The 25,759-nt window shown below is 41.4% G+C and overlaps 3 protein-coding genes across 3 annotated transcripts; 1 reads left to right on the top strand and 2 right to left on the bottom strand.

Moving 5' to 3' along the window:
- Positions 1-182: 182 nt before the first annotated feature.
- mrpl30 (mitochondrial ribosomal protein L30) lies at positions 183-3,054 on the top strand. The gene is made up of 5 exons (XM_075479357.1): positions 183-438; positions 1,789-1,875; positions 2,079-2,225; positions 2,619-2,692; positions 2,866-3,054. Exons 1-5 carry the CDS (start codon positions 397-399, stop codon positions 2,996-2,998), a joined length of 483 nt encoding a protein of 160 aa, XP_075335472.1. The 5' UTR covers positions 183-396; the 3' UTR covers positions 2,999-3,054.
- A 422-nt stretch (positions 3,055-3,476) lies between these two features.
- txndc9 (thioredoxin domain containing 9) lies at positions 3,477-9,217 on the bottom strand. The gene is made up of 5 exons (XM_075479356.1): positions 9,148-9,217; positions 6,241-6,445; positions 5,527-5,645; positions 4,992-5,246; positions 3,477-4,864 (listed from the first exon to the last, which is right to left on the bottom strand). Exons 2-5 carry the CDS (start codon positions 6,412-6,414, stop codon positions 4,747-4,749), a joined length of 666 nt encoding a protein of 221 aa, XP_075335471.1. The 5' UTR covers positions 6,415-6,445; positions 9,148-9,217; the 3' UTR covers positions 3,477-4,746.
- Positions 9,218-9,850: 633 nt separating this feature from the next.
- rev1 (REV1 DNA directed polymerase) lies at positions 9,851-22,394 on the bottom strand. Its single transcript, XM_075479354.1, has 22 exons — positions 22,062-22,394; positions 21,271-21,346; positions 19,434-19,566; positions 18,771-18,939; positions 18,210-18,659; positions 17,243-18,090; positions 16,941-17,039; positions 16,688-16,804; positions 16,443-16,569; positions 16,231-16,359; positions 15,992-16,146; positions 15,791-15,910; positions 15,473-15,693; positions 15,187-15,359; positions 14,863-15,092; positions 14,595-14,782; positions 14,229-14,480; positions 12,555-12,654; positions 12,242-12,447; positions 11,952-12,099; positions 11,713-11,815; positions 9,851-11,610 (listed from the first exon to the last, which is right to left on the bottom strand). Exons 2-22 carry the CDS (start codon positions 21,334-21,336, stop codon positions 11,499-11,501), a joined length of 4,146 nt encoding a protein of 1,381 aa, XP_075335469.1. The 5' UTR covers positions 21,337-21,346; positions 22,062-22,394; the 3' UTR covers positions 9,851-11,498.
- Positions 22,395-25,759: the final 3,365 nt, after the last annotated feature.

Raw genomic sequence — 25,759 nt, 5'->3', positions numbered from 1 at the left:
TATTAAATGGTAAAACATGATTAAACATATATGATAAGCGTATATAAGACATCTAAATATTTTAAACCTTGAATATGTATATTTTTTATTGTTTTAAAACTCTCAAATGAAGACTGAAAATAAAAGATAAGGTCAATACTCGGGGGCGCGTTTGGCACATCGGTGCAAATTAGGTGTAACTCCTTACATTTCCGGTTGAGAAGCACAGTGGAGAGAACTCTGCGCGAATGTGATTACTGTCTCTTGTTATTTTCCTTCTCTGAAGAAACGTTTTACCTTAAATTGTTGTGAAAATGGTTTGAAAACGGGTCGTCTGTCATCAACCTTAGCAACATCACGCTCACGTTTTTTATTAGCAGTTAGCAGGGCCGTAACCTTGGCGTGTAGAAATTCAACATGTCAGCTGTCTGTCGCGGTCTGAGCTCTCTTTCGGTAAAGGTAAGCACAATGATGAGTATTTCTGGTGTTTGAGACTTCAATTGTGCAAATGTAACAATCAGATGGCGTTGTCGGTGTTTACAAACATGATATTCTGCGTGACGTAACATTACATTTGTAATGTTCAATACATTTGGTCTCAGTCAGAAGTATAGACGGAAACGATAAGCATTTCAAAGTTAAGCCCCCCCCTCCATCAAAGTGACATATATCTCACAAAAGAATAAATATACAAAAAAAATAAAAAATACTATTTAGATATATTGCAAAAAGTACGTCTATAATAAAATGTGCATTAACCGGAAACCCGTTCATATGTTTCTTGTGTAAAGATACCGTATTTTTAGATCGATTCAATTCAATTCATTTTTATTTATATAGCGCCAAATACAACAAATGTCATCTCAAGGCACTTAAATAATAAAGTCCAATTCAAGCCAATTGGAATTAAATTCATTGTAATCATAATTATTTATAAAATAATCAAATTCATTCATATAGAGCCAATTCAAAAACAATTTCCTAGCTAAAGAAACCAACAGATTGCACCGAAACTTGTCTTCAGTCCAATCTCCCGTCCTGAGCGTGCCTGAGGCGACTGTGGAAAGGAACGACTCCCTTTTAACAGGAAGAAACCTCTGGCAGAATCAGACTCGGGAAAGGTGGCCATCCGCCTCCACCAGCTGGGGTTTGAGAAGACAGAAAAGAGGGGAAAAAAACCACTGTAACACCATTCAACGGATACCTGTTGGAACAGGGAAACACGAGTTAATGACCACAATAATGTCACATGTACATAATATCATTTGAGAAATTAAACAGGGGAAAAAGAGAGTAAAGTGAGGAAAGGTGTAACAGATGAGCTCCCTGTGAGCTCGCAGGAATGGGTGTATGTTATTCCACAGATGTCTGCCATATTTGATTCAGTATCGATTAAGGGAAATTAGACAAAACGGAATATGCAAATCCATGGAGTACCTCACCTCTCCATCCACTATGCTTCACGTTTTAAAACCAGGCTTTGGTGGTGTTGTGCGGTGCCTTTATTTCCGCCATACATTGTGTTTTTCTTTTTTCATCTGCTGACAGGAAAAAAAGAAAAATCTGGCAACCAGTTACCTACCAAACAAATACCCGAACTGTAAATTGAAACAGCCTGAAACAGGCTGCAATGGTCATTTACACCAAGATGCTGATGCGATAGGGGTCACTGTTGCAATTGTGACAAACTCGTAGTGTCTGGAACACTGCGTATGATGCTTCGGATTAAGAGACAAACTTACCTTCTGGGTCATACTATAATGTTTTTTTTTCCCCTCCTCCAACTCTTATTGTGTTTCCGTGGAACAGACCCTGAAAGAATCAGCAGTTTTGTCACCTTGCTGGTGGTCCGTGTCGGCACGCAGCAAATTCTCCAAAGCAAGGATTCCACAAGAGGTAAATTTGTGAAATTTCAGCTTGGTCCAGTTTGTGTAACTTATAAATGGAGAAAAGGAGGCGTGGGGGAGTCATCAGGCGCCCGTCACTGAGGGGTTTCCCCAGGTTCCCCCTAACACGGGAATAAAGTCATTGAAGTAATGAAGCACCTTTTGAGGCTCAGTTACTCTGTTGTCCAAAGCTCCGTGTTTTTCTTCTGACAGCTTTTTGCCGAGAGATCTAAAGAGCACGAGAAGTATGGTGGCGATCCAGACCAACCCCACAAACTGCATATAGTGACACGGGTGAGAAGTGTGATGCGAAGGCCGCACTGGGAGAAAGAGATGGTGAAACACCTCGGCCTTCAGAAGGTAAGGCTACAGTCGTATTTAGAGCCAACTACTAAGGTTTTCTTTGTAGACATCTCTTTATGGTTCACAGGAAAACAAAAAAAAACATGTTGTGGAAAACACAAGATTTTGAAGACACCCAGTAAATGTATGTTAAAGGAGCGAGTGGGCCATTTTCAGCCAGGACTCACAAAGCTCACAAAACCATTTACCGTTTTTGGCCAAGATGCATTTTAGAAGCCAGATTGCAAGCTTGATTCTATCACCCGAAGCTCATACAGCATCTGTTGACTATAAAAGGCACAAAGAACCTCTGATGAGATTTTCTAGAGGCAAGAATCTCTCCAGCTCGTAGCAGTTTTTTTTTTTTTTTTTCTTTCGCCCACCAACTCTGTTTTTATGTCTTTCATTCAGGCCTACGTACCTGTAATTCACAAAAATACACCTGCGGTCAACAGCCAGCTGAAATTCGTCAAGCACCTTGTGAGGTAGGATCGCTGTACCAGACGTGGCCAAGCATCTGTTTTATATTATTCATAGTATCTGTAAATCATCAAAGCTTGCCAGAAAAGATTGAGATGAGTCCTTTCACAAGACAAAAATAATTTCACAAAACTCACCAACTTCCTTCTCGTCTTTTCTATTTTCTCTCTCCTCGCAGGATACAGCCTCTAAAGACTCCCTATGGGCTCCCTGCAGAGCAGGACATGGCCGACACGTACATCAACACCAAAGGCGAGCTGATTGTGCGTCGCCTCCTCCAACCTGTCGAACAACAGGCCATTGAGTCTTAGTCCTGCTTCTGTTCTGCCATGTTCAAGTTTTATTGTTCATAAAAGTCGTTCAAAAACTCGTAGCTTCCAGTCCGATTCTTCCACACAGAGAATTGAACGTGTTTCGCGTTGGTCTGGAATAGCTGGATTTGAATGGTCTCCCAACCATTTGTTGCCAACTGGAAATAATGTTTACGCTGCAGTCGCATTAGGAAACGGGGAAAGGAAGCAATCGTCACTCGATGTTAACACACTCGCATCTGAACGAAGCTTGGAGGTCAGATATGTAGCTGGGTGAGAGGCCATAAGGAGCCTTAACAGACAACATAAAAAAAACAATCCTAAAATAGATTATAGATTTACTACAGGAGTGAGAAAAAAAAAAAAAAAAACGGCCGTTGCAGTAACAGCGTGAAGAAAGGAGGGATCTCATCTCATCAGTCCCCGTCCCCCCCGACCATGAGCTTATAGGAAAAAAGGAAGATGAAAAATCTATGGATCACGTTCAGCACCTTTTTACGGTTTTTATTAAATTTTCATTGTTTAAGTCAAACTCTTGCTACAAGGTCATGTCGTTTAACAATGCATTCAGAGGGTAAAAATCAGAATACATTTGATCTTGGCACACACACGCATCACTGACTGTTTTCACATTAGATTCAGACAGTTACAAGGTAACGTATAATGCAGAACCAACTGAACATGTCTGTGAATTAAACAAAGCTTCCAAGTTTCTATCCTCTTAACACATTGACTACCAGCGGTTTTTCCAGAATTATGTCGTAGACTCCCAGCGTTCCAAACCATTTTTTTGACGTTTTTTGTACAGTCACAGCATATTATGTGATAGGGCCACTGAAACATGTTATGGCTCGTTTGAAAGCTGAGACTTTAAACTCTTTGTGGGTCAAAACTGCGTGTCTCTAGGTGCTGCCATTAGCGAGCTATCCTTAGCTAAACCAAAGCAGGTTTCCACCAAAATCAACAACAAACTGAGATATCGGGGCTTTTGTGAAACGTGCGCTCTTTCAGCCTGTGGCACTTTAGATACTTACATATCCGGGTCAGAGGATTTGCGTCGTGTCGCATGTTGCAAAGCTAACCTGTTCATAAGACCGCCTCCTTAGACTTGTCGCGTGTCTTCTTCTCCTTCTTGTTGTTTGTTTATGTTACTTTACCGTCACCCTCTGGAAACCGACACGTGCGATTGGACAAAATGCGGAAATGCACAACAATCAATGCAGCGTTATCAAAATTGTTCTTGCGTTGACGCAAAGCCATTGGTGTATTGATCAAAATGTCCAGATGATGACACCAGTTTTTGACTGCCATCTATGTCAGTTCTGTTCATCACATAATTACAAAAATCACACAGAATGTGCATTAGAATGTATAGATTCAGAATCCATAAAAAAAAAAAAACGTAAAAACGTATTTTTACCATTTGGGAGCCAACGCATGGGCAGTAAAAACGTAGTTTTACGTGACTTGGGAGTCAATGTGTTAAAAAAAGACAGCATGAACAACACAGTGAAGGCCAAATGACACATGATGGAGTGGCTCAGTAAGGATTCCTCGTTTATGAAGCACATATGCTGTTACTTAAATTTCAAATCTGAAACGTGAAAGATGCTTGATAAAATGAGGCTGAGACAGACTGCTTTGAAAGAATCAAAACTGAATTTTTAGAAACAAATGTGGTGATTGAGTGAGTCACTTAGAGAGGGAGGAAAAATTGAAGCGGGCTGTCTACGAGACATTGGAGCTTTTCAGTCGTCCGAATCGGAATCAGAGTCGTATCCTCGCCCTCTGATAGTTTTCTTCTCCACTTTTCTGAACTTTGAGCTTGATTTCTTCGCGACTGTTGGGGGCTCCATCAGGTTACCACTAGAACAACAAAAAAAGGATGTTAAAATCAAATTTAAAAAGTCAGTAACAGTAACAGAGTCTGTATTAGAGCAAGTGACAGTATGAAGTCTTAAAGGAGGAGGAGTGAGTGTACTCTACGTCTCACCTGTAGTTAATAACATCTGCACATCCAAGTCTCCATTCCAGCATCTCTGTGGGAAACTCGTCCGTGTTGCCCAGATCACCGAATCCAACCACATAGTCCTTTGTTTTCCCGTCTATAAGCAGAGCCAGTGTAGGCAGAACTTTGATGGACAGCCTCTCTGTCAGAAACGGCGCCTTTTCTGCATTCAGTTTGATGAATTTGGTCTCGACGTGCTTTTTGGCCAAGATGGCCAAGTGTTTGTCGAGGATCTTACATCTACATGTAAGAGGTAGAGGGAAAAAAAATGACAAATTCAGCCAATTTATCATAAACTGTTTAACAACACAAGGTGTTAACAAAGCAGACTTTTAGCTAAAGGCGAGTAAGGTTCTTGATTAAAATTTGGCTACAAACAAAGATACATTTTTAGGGCCAAGTATAAATATTAGTAGTGGTCTTGGTTAGTGATCTGTTGATTGAATTAAAGTTCACATTCATATACGTGTGTTGCATAACTCTGGAACTTTGTAAATATAATTACTAGCTATAGACTTACCTGAAGGTGGAATTTCTGTAGAAGTGGCAGACAACATTCTTGCTATCTTTTACCTCACCGAAAAAGTCTTTCTCACTGGAGATTTCTCTGTATTCCCCGTGGCCTTTGGACAAAAACTCCTAAAAAGCAGAGCACTCCAAGTGAATATCGCAACAACAGAAGAATTATTATTTTTTTTTTTTTTTTACAGTTAAGTACAATGACAGCACGTGGTCTCTTTAGCAGGCTGGTTGGGAATGGTAACAATCATAGACATATACAAATGTCTATGGTAACAATGACCAAAATTTCACATGAAAAGTCCACTTCCTGGAGTGTAACTTCAGGGGGTAAAAAAGTCTCTACAGTACTCAGGGCTTTCCAATATGATTCTTAAAAACAAACAAAAAAAACTTTATCAGTCAATTGGAGAACAAAACATCTAAACCCCCTGCATGTGTTTTTAGGCTTTAAGTACTCCTAACTGCCTGGTTTTAAACCTCCAACTTTCAACTGTGCTAAGATTTCTACTAATTGTCTGGCCATGTTTGCCTGCTAAATTCCCTCAGACTCCAAAACAAACAGTACACCGACTCCGAAATAATTCTGAATAATGTGGTCGCTGCTGAAAGCGAGCACATGCGTAGCTTTGTGAATGTAAAAATATAGATAAATAAAACAATAATGTATTCAACAATGGGAGCATGAAAGGTATTTAAAATGTCCTGCTTTTACCTGCCTCTGCTTCTGAGCTTTTTTCAGGGCTTCTAAGCGCTTCTCCTTCAGTCTCTCCAAATCGTCGTCATCCAATTCGTTCAGCTTGCTCAAGTGCGCGTCCACCTGGTCCTCAACCACCTTAGCCGACTGCTCCAAAACCTTTGTCAAGATGTCAATTTGTTGACTGGCCATAGCTGCCAACTACGTGTGACGCACTAAGAATCTGAAGGGGTAAAGAACAAATCATGTAAGGAGAGACGTGAGAACAAACAACAGTCAAGCTCAAGACATCTTAAGAATATCTTATTACTGCATGAATAAGTGACACCGAATTCATGACGAATGCACAATCTTGCCATTGAAATTCAACTCAGGCGCCATGCAGTATGATCTTATAACCCAGTGACCTTATCCTCTTGGTGGTTTAAATGATTAGCTTTTGGTTAAAGCTTCAGAAAATAAAGGCAATAAGAAAAAGAAATTCATCTATGTGGTCATTTTGGAGGCTTTGTCAAACCTTAAGTGTATTACACTGAGGAATTTGATACTAGGTCTACCCTTATTCATTATATAAGCGGTATACAATATAAAATCTAAATTTCACCAACATGGTATCAGAATCAGAGAAGCTGGGCTGGCATTACCACTTTAAAACTTCAGGCCTTTGCACACAAGAATTTGTATTTTTCTGACTTGTTTTTTTAATCCGTCATCTGACAAGAAGAGTGTGAGAGACGGAACTTCTCTAATTCCCGCAGAGCTTTGGGTGGAAAATGTGCAAGAACTGAGGCCCCCGCCAAAACAGGCTCTCCTGTTTTCCATTATGAAGGTAGCCTTTCCGCTGTCCTCCTTGCTTTTGTACATCCAGATTACTATTTCATTGCCATAAATGTAGGGAAGCTAAGCCGGTGATAGCGATAAAGACCTATTTGCAGATTCTGCACTGGGATGGGCTCTCCAGCAGGGAACTTTGCAAGTTCCACCACCAGAGGAGCTCCCATCCCAAACATGTTATTGTGGCAGATGAGGATTTTTTCTCTAAAACCACACCCTACCCTGGAAAGCGTCTTCAAGAGGAAAAGCGCATCATCAACCTTCATCTGTCAACAGCGGTGCATATCTGAAAAAGCTTGTAGTTTCACACTTTACAAAAGGCAGATGGAAGTGAACCCTGACCTGGCAGACAGCATAGTCAAAGCAACCTGCGTATTATGCAACTACCTCTGTCACATTGGAGAGGGACAGGCCAACCAGGATGACTGCTTTGATGATTCTGACTGATAAGCCTGTCTACAGGACATCCCAAAGCCAAGGGGCAACCAAGCAGACATTAGCAGAGGCTTTGCACATTCGAAACGCATCTATGCAATATTTTGTCGCTCCTTCTCCAAAACTAACATGGATGTATGACTGTGTACGTCAAGAGGGAGATGTAGCAGTGCGGCTGTAGAACTAAGCGATGTAATTTATCCCAGATGTGCTAGTATGATGTCTAGTTAAAAATACATTGATTCTTGATTCTTTTGAGTGTTAGAACACTAAACGAAATATTGGCTAGGGCATTATTAACACTGTTGCTATACTGTATAAGTACCAAATTAAACCAGATACTTGTGTTAATAAGTAAAAGAACTACCAACCAATTGACTAATTCCCAGCTTATTTTGCCAATATAAAACAACAACTACTCAGATGGAGATGGGATAAACATGTGCAAAACTAAATTAAGAAATATTTTCAAACAGTCAGAACCTGCTGCATTGAATAGAACAGTGTGCACATAGTTTCTCTGGGGTGAGTCTTCTCATGCTGGGAGCCAGGCAGAGGAAAAATACCAACACCTCATATGTCTGCAGCTCCTGGAAATCCTGACACTGTTGTCGCTTCATTTGTCTTTCTCCCTTGTCTTGCTCCCTTGTCTCCTTCCGTGCTTTTCTCCACTCTAGGTACCTGCACAGGCTGTCATTGCTCTCCTCTCGCACCTCCTATCATTCTCTATTTCTTCCTCCTCGTCATCATCATTGCAGTTATCATCCATTTGGATATCACTATCTGACTTGTTGAAAGCACACTATGCAGATCACAAGGTGATACATTGTAGCTATAACGTTGCGCTCTGCTGTTACAATGCATCGATACATTTCCAATCCCAAGGTGCTCGTTTTGTCATAGTGTTTTTTTTTTTTGCTGCGCAACGAAGTAAATTAGTTTGTCAGATGCCATTTTGGATAATGACGTTGGTGTGTTACGGTGGTTCTGAGCGGTCAAACAAAGTTTAATCACGGGATAAAACTTCGGAGTCAGTGTGTAAATATGGTTGACATAATGTGACATCATTTTATTTTATTTTTTCAAACAACACGCGACGATATCGGAATGGAAAATACAGACTTTGTGTGCAATGCCCTTTGTGCACAAAATGTAAACCTTCTTTTACAGCATCGAATTGACACAAAACCCGTTTTTCTGTCATTCCTGACCGTACAGCCACTGCCCTCTGCATCGAGGTTTCAGCTGACAGAGCCCCAGCAGCTAACAAAGGCACAACTGGGCACACCTTGTCCAACGAGTGTTAGCTAGCAATAGCTACGTGCAAGCTAACTAGTTATTTATGACGATTGTTTCGTTGTCCAGATTTCATTTTTCGCTTTTTGCATTGGTATCCACCAAAAGCCGAAATATATAGTCGGGCGTATTGACTTCTGCCAGCAAACATAAACCTAGAAATGATCAGATTTGACGTTTGGTTGCTATGCTACCTGGCTAACGTTAGTCCTTCCAGACATATCGTGATAACAAATAAAATAAAATGATAAAACCCTAACCCATGTGTGAGGAAAATAATTGCGAAAGTAAGTAATGTGTTGTGTTAAAGTACACACATGCTAATGTCTCAAAAATGTCAAAAATAAGTAAATGAATTACCTGAAGAAATAACAACTCCCGGGAACACTTCAGTTCATGCGCAGTTCTTGCTACGGTTATGACGTCGCAGTAGTGTGACCGCCACAAAATCACAAATGCTTCCGGGTAATTTGTAAAATAAAAATATAAACAATTTGATATTACTATTTGTAATTTAGTTCTGTGCAAACAGAAAACTTTTTGTACTACCCTCTAAACACCATAATGTCCAACATAACAGATATAATTAAACCCTTTATATTTGACATATACTGATGCCATTCAGAAATGGAGTTGGTGTCAATTAAGAGTGGACTGCTCAGCTCTTACTTAGGAACACATTTCAGTCTGTTATGCTTATATACATAAATCCTACTGTAACAATAATTTATCATGGGATGCTATTATGTGACAAAATGTTAACTGTAAAGGTGCGAAACATAGGCTCGAGGAGAGCGCAGGTGCTTTAGAAATGCAATGTACATGATGATTCATGGTGATTTTTTTCCACTACTTCATCTGAAGGAAAAGAAAAGAAAGATGATTTTCAACTGTCAGATATCAAACACCCAAAGAATAGATCACATCCTCCCATGAAATCAATTACCCTTATTACTACTAGTTTGTGGTAAACCAATACAAAATTGTTTTTTCCTTCCCTCGAGGTTTTATCTGTATGCTACATTTATAGATCCGTAATTATTAAGAACAGAGGACAAATGAATTAATACAGACTTTTCAGTTTATTACCAAGTTTTAGAAAACTTACAAACATGTTCACAGCTTCAGGTCTTCAGGCACGAGCCAGTTTAGAGAACAAAACACTGGCCAATTTTTTTTTACCTGTGGCCATTCCTTTCAGGAAAGATGACAGGTGAAGACAAGTAACATCTTGAAAGTGAATGGAAATACGCACATTCAAAATTACATTCATTTCAACAAGTGTTAAAAAAAAAGATGACGGACTGATCTGGTTTGGGTTTGCATATACAAATACTGCTTTTAACAAACTCTTCAACCACATAAATCTTCCACGGAGAGATCAGGGGTCAGCCAGCAGCATCTCCTGGGTACTTCTGTTGACCAATTGTACAAGTTAAATTCACAAAAATACAGAAAACGTAGCCACATGCCATAAAAGTGTCCCCCACAGTGTGAGTTACACAAGACGGGCCACAGAGTTAGAAATCAGATCCTTTCGTTCCAGCATTATTTCAATGTTCAGACATAGGAAACCAGTAAAAACACACAATAGTGGATTTACTCCCAGTATAATTGCTTAATGGACGTTACATTATCGTGAGGAGACATCTCACTTGTTAGAGAACAGAAAAGAGAAAAAGAAAAAGAAAGGAAAACAAAATGCATAGGCTGCTTGATTGCCATGACTCTTGTCAATGTCATTTCAAATTAGAGTGCTACAGAGAATCAGCAGCTCAACCTCAACTAAGAACTTTGGCTAGCTTCCGACATCCGCGTTGGAACACTTAGAAAAAATTTGAGTGAGAAGAGTAAGAATTTTAAAGACAGTTACTAAGAATTCACTACAAGTAAACAATACAAGAGGCAATTCCTCTACATCCACGTTTTTTTTTTTCTTTTAAAATGTTTGACGAGGATCTTTAAAAACATTATTTACACTATAGTAACAGGCTTGGCACTTTTCTTTTGAAAGGGACAAGAAAAGAAACGACACTACTGTTTGCAGCAGCTGCAGATATTTCACAGATAAATGGTGTGAGAGCACCGAACTAACAATGATGAAAAAACAGTCTTTTCGTACCAACATTTTGGATATCTTCGCACGTCTGATGCATGAGGAGTGCTACGAGGTCAACAGACTCTAAAATTGCTAAGAAATGCTTTGTATTTCACCACGACAGGCATTTTGTTTGACACCAATACTCTTACAAATGAGGAAAGTCAATTGCTATATCAGTGCCAACTCTCCAAGAAAAGATTTTTAAATGTTGCATGAACAGGCTGGAACGGATGTGTAAAAAAAAAAAAAAAAAACATCTTTCAGAGTTAAACGCACAAGTGGAAAAAAGATGGAGGAGAAAAGGATGGATATGCAAAAAACTGCAATGTTTCTCAATGATTTGAGTTGCTGTGAGCTGACAGTAAATGCATTTTATGCCCTTCAGTTTGAGTTGGAAAAAGAAAGAAAAAAAAAAAGCACTGTACACATCTGCCAAATACCGTCATGACTCTTGTTTCTGCAGTCATTACGCTGGCAGATGCTGCAGTGGTGGCACAGCTGAGAAAGAATGAAATTATCATTCAGATGTCATGATTCATTTAGTAGAGGAGCTTGTAACAGTGGCGTAAGGACAGTACAAGATGAAAACAGCATCTACACCACTCCTTTTTCACGTTATCTTCAGGATGCTGCCATAAGCCTGCTGCACAACCACCTGCACGTTGTCCAAGATGAAGTCAAACGCCATACTCCAAACAGACTCCACTGACTGCTGCATGAGCCTGCAGGAAAAGTTCAACAAGTAACACATTAAATGAATAGAAGAAACAAAGGGAGGGGGGGGGAGTAGGCCATTTGGGAAGGTTAAACCGCACAGAATTTACCTTTTCATATATTTCATAATTAAATCCAACTTCTCCAGATCTTTATCTTCAATCAAATCAGTGCAATATTTCACCACCTGCAGGATGTCCTCCTCCATGGGTTCTAATGAAAAGTAGGGGCATTTTTAAACGAGCTATATATTTTTGCAAAATCCACAAAAAAACAAAAAAACAACAAAAAAAACAACAACAACAACAACACAGTGCTCACACAAAACATCTGTTCGTAAACATGTAACCTGTTATTGTGGTGACCCATTCCCGCAGGAGGGTTTTAATGTCCGTCAGGTCACACGCTCCGGCCAGCGTTGGAGCAGGACGAGGAGCTGACTTGGGCACAGATGTGAACGGGACGTCTGGTTTTGAGGTTGAGGGATCATTTTCAGTCTGCGAAAGGAAAACAGGTGTGAGCTATGAAGATCAGTCAAGTGCCAAGCTGCCCGTAGATTTAGTGTTCTTGGGATTTTTTTCGACCGACAACGCAAAGAAATATCTTCAACTTCATGGGGGAAACCATGAAAAGACTCACCTTTGGTACATTTACTGGCTCTCGTGACCGTATGGGAGGTGGTATTATCTTGGCTGGGCTGTTTGTCGTGTGATGCCTCTTCAGGGGTGAAGTTCCCTTTTTGAGAGGACTGACCGCATTCTTCCTCTTGTAGCGCCGCTTCACCCGACCGATGCCAATCCCTACCCCGGGCTGTTTTAGCTGCAACAGCGGATTCTTCTGCTCCACTGCAGGTAAAACCAAGAGGCCGAAAAATGTTTAAGACAATATAATCGCTGGTAAGAGCAGAAAAAAAAACAAAAAAAAAAAAAACAACACAGACCCGCTGACTCACCCATTTTGGCCAGGGGTTGGACTTCTGCTGCGCGACTGTAGGCAGCCTTCAGTTCTTCCTGTAGCTCTTTGGGAAGGGCAGCAAATACATCTGGATCGACCTGCAGTCGGAGTAGAGAATCCGAGTGTTTAACACTGATTTGGTAACTTAGCTGTGTTTATTTTTGAGACTATTCAAAGTCATCGTTACTCAGAACTGTTATAGTACACCAAGATCAAAGTCATGTTTCTTTCTTTAATTCTCTGTATCCAAGTTAGCACTCATGATTAATAATCACGTCACTGAAATACTGGTTGACGGCAGCCATTTACTTTAGTGCGATGTGATACCTTTCACAATTTATCCCAATAATAGAAAATAAATTATTCTACTTTGTGACGTGTGGAGAGTCGCTGGAGCTATACTATCGTTGTTTGTACAGGCCGTCAGCGGATTAATCTGGTGATAAGGCCAGATGAATCAAATGCTTTTTTTCTGCAGAAAACGGCAGTTTCCAAAAGCGCTTTTTAAAAAATTTAAAGCAGCGTCTCTATATTGTTAAATGCCTCCACACACTGATGGAGAGGGAAGGCAAGAATGGGTCAATCTATAAATAAATAATAATAATATTAATAAAAAAAAAGGTCTGTTGAGTGATAACATTTTTTTTTATTTTTTAATGTTATTGAATTCTTTTAAAGGAAATGCAATCAAACGATATCAAGAAGAGTGGACACAATATGTTACGCACAAATGTAGTGTCATCAGTCCGTCTTGCCTTATAAGTAATGCCGGTGTTGTTCCTCTTGATGTGGTGCATTATCAACACAAACATCCCAATTCTTACATCACACTCACTTACGCTTATTTCTTAAAACTGTATCAGAGTAAGATTGCGTTAATGTGTTTGTATTGCTTTAAAAGGGGCCCTAATGGTTCCTTTGAAGCCGTGTTGTGTGAAGTTACTGATAAGTAGTCGGTGTCCTTCCCCGCAGTAGACGGTGGCCAAAGTGCTCTGGTTTTAAGAATCAGGCGTTTCCCTGAGGGATGCGCTAAAGCTAGAAGCTTCTCAGAATTTGGCCAATGGATAAAACACATTTTTCACCGCCTAAAACAACTCAAACCTCAAAAAGTTTGAGTGAATGCTATATTGTGGATTTGTACTTAGCATTGCTTCTGCATCAGACTGTTCACTGAGTGCGGCAGCGTAAGATGGTCCATATGGCGTCATAAGGCAGCACCCCGGACCATCTTGCGGACCACGTTGCTGCAAGGACGTTCTAATGTAGTGACAAAGTAAACATCTGTGTGACAGACGTGTTGCGATCTAAAAATCCACTTAATCGCTCTTGCTTTTGAGTTGTATAATATGTCGAAAATTCACTCCTCTGGTAGCCCCTGAGTAGCTTTTAGTTTTAGCTCGCCTGTCAGGAAACCTCCAATACTGAGAGCGCTCTGACTGCAGGTAAGACATAGTCTACTTTTAAGTTCTTCACACAAAGTCACTTCAAAGAAACCAAAAAAAAAAACCTTTCGCTTCAACAGCCCTGAGATCGTTGGGAGGAAATTGTAATAAAAACCAAATAAATCTCTAAAAACACTTAACCGCTCCCATTTCCCTCTTCTTTGTGCAGAAAAATATAAACAAAAGCATAGTGACCATGAAAATCCAACCTCGAACAGCTGCGTCCCTACCTGTGAGAAGTTTGGTAGTTCCAGTACAATTGCTGGACTGTCTGGCTGGTTTGGAATCTGTAGAACCAACGTTCCGGCCGGTGGAGTGTACAGCGCAGGAAGAAGAGGGGACACTGGACGCGGATTGGGAGAGGAAAGCTGCAGACCAGGCGAATAATGGCAGTTATTTGGTCTCTCGTCTCTCTTAGTCCACGATTGCTCCACTTGTTCTCGCAGCTCCGCGGGCAGGGCCTCCAACACAGAACGATCCACCTTTGGGAAAATTCAGAAAACACAGAATGTTAAAAAAAAAAACAAAAAAAAACAAAAAACATGTTACTGATCAGCTCCTGTGTCATCGATCAGGTAGCTTCTTTGATGATCTACCTGTGAAGGGGAGGGGATTTCAATACTGAAGTTGAGACGTGCTCGGGAATGTTTCGGCGCTTGCATGCAGGTCGGCTGTTCTTTGCTTGTTCCTGGAACTGGCTCGGCGGGTGACAAAGGACGTGGCGAGGAGCCGGCTGAAGGGACTCTTGAAGTGGAAGTCGGCTCTTGGTGGGAGTCCTCAGCATCTGTAGCAAATAGGCAAGACTTAATTAAATCTATAAACAACAAAAACACACAAAAGCGGAATCACAAAGACAAACCAAACCTCTGTTATTGGATCTGGCACTCGGCCCCTGGCCTAACAACATCTGTCTGATGGAGCGCGTTCGAGGACCCCGAGAGTCCTGGGGGACAGACCGGTTTCCATCAAGAAGCTGAACCATGATGCCGATCCCTCTCAAGTCTTGCGCCTGCAGCTTCATGGCATGGAACAGCTTGATGACGGCAGAGGCAATCAGCTGACCGCTGTCTGTGGACTGAGCAAGCATCACGGTCCTGACAGGAAGTGTGAGAGACAAGGATGAGCAAACAAAGAAATGATCGACCACCCATAAATAACATCATACAGGGGGAAGTCAGTCTTTCTTACCTGGCGAGGTTATCACATATGCCATGGCCACCGTATTTAGCCGGCTCCAGCGGTGCTCCAACCTTGCGAACCATGACCTTGAGGGTAACTCTGCGACCCCGCAGTCCCGCTTCTTGTAAACGTTTTTGCACCTCCATGGATAAATTAGTCAGGAAGCACTCTGCCTCATCCACCTGACGAGGGATAAAGCAAGAGATGCTTGGGAAAGACGGCTGGAAACGGCAAGAAAAATTTTGCTGTAAAAAGAAAAAGAAAAAAAAAAGAAAGAAAGCAGAGTAGATCTAACCTTGGTAAAGCGAATGTTGTAGTTCATCTCGGCGGAAACCGATTTCCTTTCCTTTTCGTAGCGAACGGGCCGGTCATCTATACCCCTGCAAAAGCGAAACAGCGTCTGTCCAGTACGGGGTCCAAACTTCTTCTGCAGTTGAGTTAGAGACACTTGCTGGAGGTCTCCACATGACTTGACGCCCATAGCAGCCAGCTTTTTGCCCATAACATGCCCGACACCTTAAAGAGAAATGACATAGCCATATCAAGAAATATTCATTTCCCAAATGCACAGTAGAATGGCGGCTTTGACCAGCAGGTGGTGCTGCGTATCTACCTGGTAAGCTGGTCACTGGCAGGTCCCTGATAAAATCATCCACCTCTTCGGATTTGAGGATGTACTGCCCGTCTGGCTTGGCCTTACGGGTTGCCAGTCGAGCCAGAAGGATGTTAGACCCTGAACGAAGGACATGTTGAAGTCATAAAGTACGACAACCGCCTTCGTTTATTTTAAAATGTGAGATAAACGTAGGCTCACCCATGCCAACTGACGCAGAGCATCCCGTTTTCTCCTTGATGTCTGCTCTGATGGCTCGGGCCAGATCATCAGGACTTACGCCCACCTCAGCCAGCAGAGTAGAGCCATCTATCAATGCTTCATCACAACTAAGAGCCTCGATGTCATGGGTGTAACTGCGAAGAGCAAATAAAGGAGGACTGATGTTATCTTGCAATTAAAAAGGGGAAAAAAAGTAACACTTTCGCAATCTTTTTTACCTGGCCAGGATCTCATACATGCTCAGAGCCACCTCTTTATATGCCTCAAAATCATATGGGACAGATTGTAGTGACGGGCACAGCTGTTTAGCTTTGCCGAAAAACATTCCATTTCTCACGCCCGCCTGCCTGTAAATACAAGAATATATGAATATGAATATATTCATGTTTCAATTTGCACAAGATTAACACAATCTCTGTTGATATCTCACCTAGCCTCGTAGCTACAGGAAGCAATCTCTGCCATTGAGAGAGCCGCAGCATCCTGGTTTACTCCGTTGGAATATGAATCAGGACTCTCTTGTGAGGGAGTTATGTGCAGATCATCATCTGCACTCTCTGATAAAACAACAGGATTATGCTTATTTATAATTCAATTATAACACGTACAGCAGAGTGAGGCAGAACAACGGAGGGAGACTATTCATGACAAACAAATGGGATGAGACAGTCTTACCAGAAAGAGGATGAGCATGTTTCCTCTGATAGTACTGCAGCTCCAGCTGAGGGTTGGCCCCAGGTCTGACGGGCACTCTGCCCTGTCCACGGCTGCTGGTAACAGCTACGGGCTTCCCTGCGGGGAAAACAGAAAATTCAACCAGGATCAGCGACTGAATCTTTAACGTTTGTGATAATATAATAATCTCGTGTGAAAGTTAAGCACCTTTTACGGACAGCGTACGTCTAAACACTTCTTCAAAATGCCCTACCTTTGAGGTCGGGTCGGTGGCGGATCCCAACAGACACAAAAAAACAGTCCATGTCCACGTGAAGGATGCAAGATTTGAGACTGACTGGTGCCGATGTACCTGGCACACAGAAAGACATCAAAGACATTAAATCCAGCAAACTGTTCTTTGCTGGATTATCTCACAGTCAAGAAGGGCAAGGAAGGTCCCCGACTGAATTGGGACCAAGGAAGCTGAGGAAGACTTGCTCTTTATACCAACAGACCAAAAAGCCAACCAGAAATTCACAGAGAGAAGCAACCAACCGACGCAGTCTTTCCTACCTTGACAGCCTGTAGACCGCTGAGCCACATATTTTCTCAATCGATCTTTTCCGGGGTAGGAGGTGCCCCCTGCGGCTTTTTGTTTGCTGTGAAGTTCATTGACATACTCAGAAAAGCCAATCCTCCATGTGGAGATCTGGTGCAAGCGTGAGTGAGAGTAGAACTCGGAGATCAGACCGCCAGTCTGCTCCAGCAGCCGCACTGAAGGCTTGGATGATGACTCGCTGGTGGGAGGATCGGGTCTGGATGTTGGACTGGCTGCGCTGAGGGACGCTGAGTCAGGTGAAAAGGCATTATGGTAGCTTCCGTTCAGTCTGACTGAAGAATGTGAAGGAGAACAAGATGCATGGGATAGATGAGCCTGCTCAGAAATCGTATCAACCTGAGAGGGTGGTTGAAGCGGTTGAGGGAGAACTTGGATTTCACTGGCTTTTATAGCCTCATGGTACGTGGGTGGTGGAGGATTAGGTCTCTGGCCACCGGCTCCCTGTGTGCTGGATTGCTCCCGAGAAACAGGGGACAGGTCAGATTGCTTTGGAGGGCTGAGGGGAAACTCATATGGGTCAGGCTTGGCCTGGCTATGTACTGAAGGGCTCTGAGGTTTATCTGGTGAACTCTTGACACTATATTTGGGCTCGTCCCCATCAGAAGAGAAGGGATCCGTCACAGGGGACAGGTTCTCTGGCTTTAAGGCACTGTGAACAAGGTGAGTGTGTCCGTTGGTCAAGGGGGCATCCTGCAACACCTTTGATGCTTCAGCAAGACGAGGATCTTTTTCTCCACACTCACGGACTTCATTACTTTTTGAATGGCTAACGATATCAAGTGAGGTCCGCAGTAGTCCATTGCTGTATAGAAGAAAAAAAGAAACGAAGAACAGAAACTGAGTTTAATAGAATGTTAGATGACAGCCGTTCCAAAAGAAAAAGACAACAGAACTGTTCAATTTATGACTTTGAGTACTCACATTTTTAATTCTTCCTCCTGTGGGTGAGGTGACGGCAGAGAGTTGCGCGGGTGCTTTGTGTGGCATGGCTTACACAGTGGGTGGGTGTGTAAAGGGCTCCTGTGCCTGCAATCTGTAATGAGTTGACTGGATGTGGAATGAGCCGGTTGGGGGTTAACCAAGTGAGCCTCCGAGCTGTGCTGGATGGAGCGAGGGTGAGCACCCCTGTGGTTGAGGATAGGGATGGAGTTGTTCTGGCAGCTGGGTGAGGACAGCCCATTGTGGGGAACACACAGCTCAGTGTTGTGCCGTGGCAGAGGAAGCTTTTGATGCACATCCTGCTGGAGGGGGCTGCGGCTCGGTCCTGCAACCTCTGAGGTCTGGCGCAGAGTCATGCCAGGAAAGAGTGTGCTCTTCTGTTTAGCATACAGCTGGTACTTTAGGTAAGGCAGGAGACGCCCAGCCTCAATACTACATAAACAAACGACAAAGTGAACACAAAGATTTTCAGCTGATACTGTACAGGATTATTTTAAGTGTAAAAAAAAAAAAAAAAAAAAAAAAAAGAAACATTGAACAGACCTGTCTACAATCCAATCTGGCCTGATGACTTTTTCCCATTTGAGTTCCTGAATTTTGCAGTTGGGTAAGTTACTGGCAATGATGTGGGTGGTCTTGGAGCGTGAGTAGTACACATGGAACTGGCCCCCGTGCAGCATCATCAGTCTGCGGAGTTCGTCTGCGTTTGGGTCTGATTGCAAAAGTAAAACAGTAAGGAGTTTATATGTACATTTTATTTTTATTTATTTTTTTTTTTTAAAACAGCTTTCGCCAAAAAAAACTCAAGCTCTATTCTGTAGAAAACTATTAAATCAGATAGAGATGTTTTTTTTATGTGAGCAATGCAAATATAAACACTGTATCCAAAATTCTCCCCCACGATTAGTTTACAGTGTGGTACAGATGCCAATTAACTCCCATCTTACTAGGCTGATGTTTATCCAACCAAATAAGCCCCTTTCACGCCATTCAATCCCCGATCATTTTACTGACAATAAGTTGTAAAATAAGCTTCTGCTCATTTGGAATTTTTTGCATGTCAGATTAAACATTTTTGTCCGTCTCACAGTTGAGAAAGTTGAGAAACAGAAGGGTACTCTGGACAACATTTTGACTGCCAGGGGAAGAAGAAAAGCAAAACCGTACAATAAAAACTACATTAATGCATCATGTGTGAAGAGTTACCTGTGTATCCATTGACATAAATAGCCACTCCACTGAAGATGCTGGAACACGCTCCTTCTTTCTGCTTTTCTCTTGGGGCATCCAGTTTAAACTGCTCGTCCAGTTTAGAAACTTTGGCGGCCATGTAGCCACCCTGTATGGGAAGAGATGCAGCGATCAAAGAGGGTAAATAACAGTTGTAACTTTCCAATTCACCTGACCCAAAATTCTGAGGCTGAATGCGAACTCCCTGCATATCATTTAAACCAGAGGTCTTCGACAGGGGGTCCGCGGAGGTACTGCAGGGGGGGTCGCGAAATCTTTGGTTGATTAGACTTGATTTTTTTTTTTTTTTTTCACCCCTTGTCCTGTCCAGCATTATGGCAGCAGAATTGTAATCTGAATACTGTTTATGCTAAACACATTTGCTATGCCAAGGGAAGCTTTATGAATGTAAAGCTCCCATTGATGCCCATCAACTCCTCATTTTTATTCATTTATTTTTGTTACAATATTTAACATGATGTGATAGTGTGATAGTGCCGAACCGGACCGGGGGACAGAGAGAGAGGGAGAGCGAAGAAGGGAAAAAAAAAGGAACAGAAACATGAAGAGACAAACATAAAAAACAATGAAAAATCAGACAACCAGCTGCTACACCTGTAAAAACAAAACTGGAGAGAATTCACGGCTTTTGTGGGGAATCCAGCCTTAGAAGCACCAGGATTGATTCGCCGATTTTTAACATTTCTTTTTTTTTTTTGTCAAACAGTTTTTTCTCACAAATTGTGTGCAAACGTGTGCCATCCACAGATGGTTTGAGGATTCATTGTCCCATCTACATGCATGTTTAAAGTTAAAATCTGTAGATTATTTGAATAGCTCAGTGTTGTATGCAAGATGTTTGTTTATAAATGGCAGTGGCACGGCCACCCTGTACCTTGCACATGTTTACAAATAAAAACATGAATATATTAACCTGTGTATTATTTGAATAGCTTAGTATTGAATGTACAATAACAGAGTAGCTATGTTTATACACGGCACTAGGCCCCGTTAAATATAAAACACAATTGTATGCCATAGAAATAGTAGGGGGGGGTCCCTGCTCCTACTCTCCATCAGTTTGTAAAAGAGTGCTTAGGTGGTCTGCATGCAGTCCAGACCTGTCAAAGAAGGCCCTGAACTGCGCTATCACGCAAGAATGGGAAAACATGATACTCTCAAAACTGACCAGTAACTGGTCTCCTCTCCTAACATTGCAGGGTACAATAATGGTAAATAATTGCTATTTTGTAGTTATAAAACTTGTAAAAACTTTGAAGTCGGACCGTTTTGAAAATAAGCTTATAGAACCATTATTGACACACAGATAAACAGTATAGTATATGGTGGCTACTGTGAACTGATGATTTGTTATTCTGTGAACATTAAAACTTAATAAAAAAAAAAAAGCTTTTCTATTTACAGGGACCATATGTCCTTTTCAGTTGCATAGATATTATTACCTTTCAGTCTAATGAATTAATTAATTTACTAATTAATTTTCAGTCCTGTATAGCCTGTATAGTGATACTACTGGAATTATTGGATGTGACGTGCTGTACCACAATTTGGCACTCAGAGTTTCTGTAAAGTGTTTTAGGCTGTCCCGTTATGCCTTGTTATACAGGCGACGACTCTTAGCTGTTATAATGACTGTGCAAAAGCAGGAGAACAGGGTGGTCTACATCTAGTTTAAGGCTAAGAGACACAATGCACAGACCACATTGGACGTTTTGAATCGCTGCATCTTCTCATGCTGCAGAGAGGTTGTGTATTTTGTGGGGCTCTCACAGCTGATACGAGTGATGCTCACCCTCTCAGCCCAACCATTGTCATCATTGGCATTGGCTTTCTTCTTCATCCATCCATCTCGACTCATACTGAGGTACCTGACAGCACAAGGGGAGAAAATCTTCAGTGATGGGACATTACAGTATTCAAAAAAAGATTACAAAAATTCACTAAGATTCAAGACTTTTCAATCAGTAATTAATTAATCTTCTTTGTTTGAGATACTAATAATACTAAATCAGTTACAAATTCGTTGATACGGCATCGGAGATAACATCAGAGCATTTTAAAGAAGTCGACAATCCCTAAGTGTTTCGTTTCAGCTTGTTTACAAAAGTTTCTGGCGTGCACGCCAGATGGCATAATGTCAACTAAAGTGCCTGTTGCGATATGAACGGTATGTGTCGACTAAAACGACTAAAGACATTTGGCTACACACCTTGGGAGGAAGAGCTCTGTTGCTCACGGGCATGCCCGGACATTCTCACTGACAGTTAGGTGACAACAACACAGCCCCATGTGGCACTTCTGTCAACCAGCTAACTGCTAGGTCAACTAACATTAGCCTAGCTGCTCTAATCAGTGCATAAACATGCACGTCGCCGCGCCAATATATGAGCATATCATGTCAGTTCAGTTCAATACGGACCAGTGGAAGTGTTTTGACTGCACTTGCTAACAATGCTGATAAAATTAGCTAGCAAACAATGAACTAGGTGTGTGACTGTGAAACTTCAGCGCTGTTTTGATCGCAACAGTAAATACACAACCGGCCCGAGTGAGTGTTAGCCAAGAGAAGTCTCTAGTTTTTGCCTTTTATGCTGTCAGACGAGGTTGTTGGTCACAGACTTCTCCCTGCAGATACTGCCCAGCAGAAACGTTGTGTGCGCACTGGTTAGGTAAAACGAGGAAAGACCAAAGCAAAGCGGAATATAAATCCTCCAGACACACAGCTCGACTCCACGGCTTTGACTTGGCTTTCCGGAGCAGTCCTTTCGGTGAGCTGGGATTCCTTTATTGTGTCATGCTGCCACGCCATGTCTCTTGAACATTTTTGTTCACCCTCCCAGTCCTTTCGCTCTCCATTTCAACCGCCTGATCCATTTGCCTTCTCTTTTCTCAGTGAGCGTGAAGCAGGGCAAAGCCGAAGACTTCCGGGAACGCTTTTCAAAATGAAACGTGAGTGGAAGAGAGTGTCATGGAAACAGCATGGTGAGAAAATGATGGATCTAAATGACAGAGCATTGATTTAACCTTGAACACTTGTGTGTCCATCCGGCTGGCATTGCTCCATTGTGTCACTGTAACTGTAAAGCTAGATGGTTTTGGGGTATATGAATGAATTGGAACTAAACTCAAAGAGTCACTTATTGTCGTTCCATATAGCAATGGTGGATGGAATGCATTTAAAAAAACAAACCATTAGCTTTGTTTGTAGGTAGTTGATGATTTTGGGTATCAGCGCCATCCCGTAAGCTCCACAGATGAGAATGTATCACAGATCAGGTTAAGGTGATTCCCTGTTGGTTAAGGTTTGGCACTTTTCGCCTGTAGAGCCTGTGTGGTGTTTTATTCTAAATAATCAATGAATAATCAATAATCAATGAAGAGCCAAAGGAAGTGTCACTGCTGTTGGGAATTTATTCCATCTCTCTCTGAACAATCAATGCTTACTATATTTTTCATTCCTATATTCTTTTGTCCTTTTTTTTAGAATATTTCTTATGTTTTTTGAGTGACAAAAAATATACTGCACGTGCTATGGAATATATATTAAACATTTATGTGAATGTAGAGTTTTAATCGTCTGATACAAAGTCCTAATTTCTACTTCATTAAAGTTTATTTCTCACACTTCTTGTTAAATGTCTGTAGGCTTTGTTAAGTTGAACAACAAAACTCAACAAAAAAAAAATTACACTTGAATTTTGCATATTAAGTTTGACATTGAAAAAATGTTGTACGTCTTGTTTGTTAGACAAATATAAATGTATCAAAAAGTATTTTGTTTTCAAAAAGCAAAGCACGCTCAACTTCCGGCTTTCGTAGCTAGCTTGATTCATGCCATCCCGGCTTCTTGTTGCCAGCTTCAAGTAGCGTTGTAATACTGCCACTTCGCGGCCAGTCGTGTACATCTCAACATAATTTACAACAATAGTCAACGGAAACTCTGGACAGTTTTAACCCACACACTCTGGCACAGTAAACCCATATTGTTTACTCGCTGAAGTAACAAGATAACAGTTGGTGTAGAGACACGTTTTTGTTCGAGTAGTCATTGTTCACCTTACAGCAGGAGGGTTCGAGTACATGGTTGTACTGTACTACCCGCTTTTCTTACAGAAGACAATCGACCAGGAGCAGACTTGGAAATATATATTTATTTACTTTATCCACTGTGTGTGTATTGTCTGGCTTGAAGCACCGTTGTCCTCAGACGGCACCGGTCCGTAGCGAAGGCAACAAAAACCGCTGTGACGCAGGGGCACGTGCAGCTTGAACGCGCCAGTCTCAGCTTCACCGTGACAATAATCCTATAGGGTGTAGTCGTCAGAAAAAGAAATGGCACGTTATGTTACGGCTGCTGCGGATTTTTCTACAACAGTCGGGGGCACAATTAATTGTCGAGAAATAAGCTCCAGCTTCAGAGAAGCAGCTCAGCCTCTTTCAGAGAAGCAGCTCAGAGTCTGATTTGATTTGGACACGTGATCCGTTGGCTTTCTTACATTAAATAAGGCAGCAGAAGATTAAATGTATATTTGACATCTGCCTGCTGCATGACTACCACATTTACTGAGGAGGAGAATATACTAGGTCATGTTTCAGGGATTTAAAAATAACCAATGTTGTCTGGCACTGGATGGATATTAAACATTCTGTGTATTTCACAAAATAGCCAGGATGTTGACCCGATTCCAACGAGTCCTCTTATTGGTTGTATTCTGTTGCTATGGTACCAGACATCGGATGCTGAGGGTCGTGCGCGATAAATGTTGGTGCAATAGGAAGTGGTTGATCCCTGAACAGCTCGTGAGTGTGGCTCGACAGTTATTCTCGTCAGTTGTGTGTGTACATGTATTATTCATGTTGTTGGGGGGCACAAGCCTGTTGACAGACTCATCCAAGTCCTCACAGAGTGAGTAAATCATGACACTTTCGAATGAAGACTTTGGTTATAGGGAAGTGGTTCAGCAAGTGCTGGTCACATTACAGCTGTGGTTAGGGTAAGTCTCCAAGAAATCAAGTTACAGTAAGTCAATGGAATGTCATCTGACGCGACGGAGGTAAAAGTGTGTGCGTGTCAGTACTGGCAAGAAAACCAGAGAAGATGTAAAAAACAACCAACTAGATCCTCTTCTTTTGCACGACCATTGCTTCAAGGCATGAAAGCATTGAAGCAAGCAAAGTTTTGGATCAATATAATCAAAGATAAAGAAAGACAATCAACACAGTAGCGAGAGGACATTCATTGAGGGGATTCTCAGACATTCATGAATGAATGTATCTGGGACATCGTTTCTCACGCTTTCCGAAAATTATGCAAAGGTCACAGTATCAATGAGTCACTAACTGTATAATGTGTCTACACCCACACTCAACTGTATGGTTTTGATGCCTAAAACAAGAACTGAGAACTCAGGAAACAAGAACTTGAGAACTGTTCTTTAACCAAAAACAGAACACCTGCAGTATGCCTGCTTTTTAGAGGAGAGTAACTAAATAGATTTGTTTAAATTCAGCTTTCAGGTAATTTTTTTTGTACTTGCATTTTATATGAGTATTTACTTTTTTATTTGTATTTGCCCACTATAGTTATTTCACAGTTATAGATGACAATTTTATATAATAGATAACATAAAACAAGCTCTCCAGAAAACTTGAAGCAGAGGTTTTTAAACGTTCTTGCTTTCGACATTGTCCAAGAAGCAGCATGTAACTCTTAACATATTTTAGGACCGAATCTCAATTTAATCTCAATCTAATTCAATCTCAATCTAAATTTCTCACATGGCTTAATTTCACTAATTGTTTACACGATCCGAGATCTCACTAAAAATCAAAGATCGGGGGTAAAGTTTCTTAACTAAAAACACACGTTTGTCAATCTGAGCTTTGTGTTTGCTTTTTTTCGTTCTCCCACAAGTGATCTTACAACCCCCTTAAGATTTATCAGGTGTTCCTTTTATATGAAACTGTGTTTAAGGCAGTTCACAAAAGCTTCTCTTGCAGCAGCACAACATGCTGCTGTCACTGTGATGGAGCAGTGTTAATAACATAATCACAATGTAAGTCATAAAGAATCAAAGGAACCAGAGCAGTAGGTAATATTGTTGCAAGTGCAAAGCAGCATTTTGTTTACTTGACTGGAGTGTTTTTACAATGTTGTATTATGAGTATGTCAAATGACTTAAATACTTGTCAAAAACGGTGTCAAAACAACCGTTTCCGAGACCACCACCACCACCATCATCCTTTGTGATTACTAAAAACGAAAAACTACACATTTTTCA

This window comes from Odontesthes bonariensis, chromosome 12 (genome assembly GCF_027942865.1).
Source record: "Odontesthes bonariensis isolate fOdoBon6 chromosome 12, fOdoBon6.hap1, whole genome shotgun sequence".
NCBI lineage: Eukaryota > Metazoa > Chordata > Actinopteri > Atheriniformes > Atherinopsidae > Odontesthes > Odontesthes bonariensis.
Note: the sequence above shows the minus strand (reverse complement) of the source record. Positions and strands in the feature narration are given on the sequence as shown.

What these genes read in the sequence shown, in the direction of transcription:
- mrpl30 (XM_075479357.1), top strand. Translation starts at nt 397, where the DNA reads ATGTCAGCTGTCTGTCGCGGTCTGAGCTCTCTTTCGGTAAAG. An exon ending in TGAGCTCTCTTTCGGTAAAG is followed by an intron (nt 439 to 1,788) that starts GTAAGCACAATG and finishes TCCGTGGAACAG; the next exon opens with ACCCTGAAAGAATCAGCAGT. An exon ending in AAGCAAGGATTCCACAAGAG is followed by an intron (nt 1,876 to 2,078) that starts GTAAATTTGTGA and finishes TTCTTCTGACAG; the next exon opens with CTTTTTGCCGAGAGATCTAA.
- txndc9 (XM_075479356.1), bottom strand. Translation starts at nt 6,414, where the DNA reads ATGGCCAGTCAACAAATTGACATCTTGACAAAGGTTTTGGAGCAGTCG. An exon ending in AAGCTCAGAAGCAGAGGCAG is followed by an intron (nt 5,646 to 6,240) that starts GTAAAAGCAGGA and finishes TCTGCTTTTTAG; the next exon opens with GAGTTTTTGTCCAAAGGCCA. An exon ending in GCAGATGTTATTAACTACAG is followed by an intron (nt 4,865 to 4,991) that starts GTGAGACGTAGA and finishes TTGTTGTTCTAG; the next exon opens with TGGTAACCTGATGGAGCCCC.
- rev1 (XM_075479354.1), bottom strand. Translation starts at nt 21,336, where the DNA reads ATGAGTCGAGATGGATGGATGAAGAAGAAAGCCAATGCCAATGATGAC. An exon ending in GCGGTCTACAGGCTGTCAAG is followed by an intron (nt 17,040 to 17,242) that starts GTAGGAAAGACT and finishes TCTGTGTGCCAG; the next exon opens with GTACATCGGCACCAGTCAGT. An exon ending in ACATGCTCATCCTCTTTCTG is followed by an intron (nt 16,570 to 16,687) that starts GTAAGACTGTCT and finishes TTGTTTTATCAG; the next exon opens with AGAGTGCAGATGATGATCTG.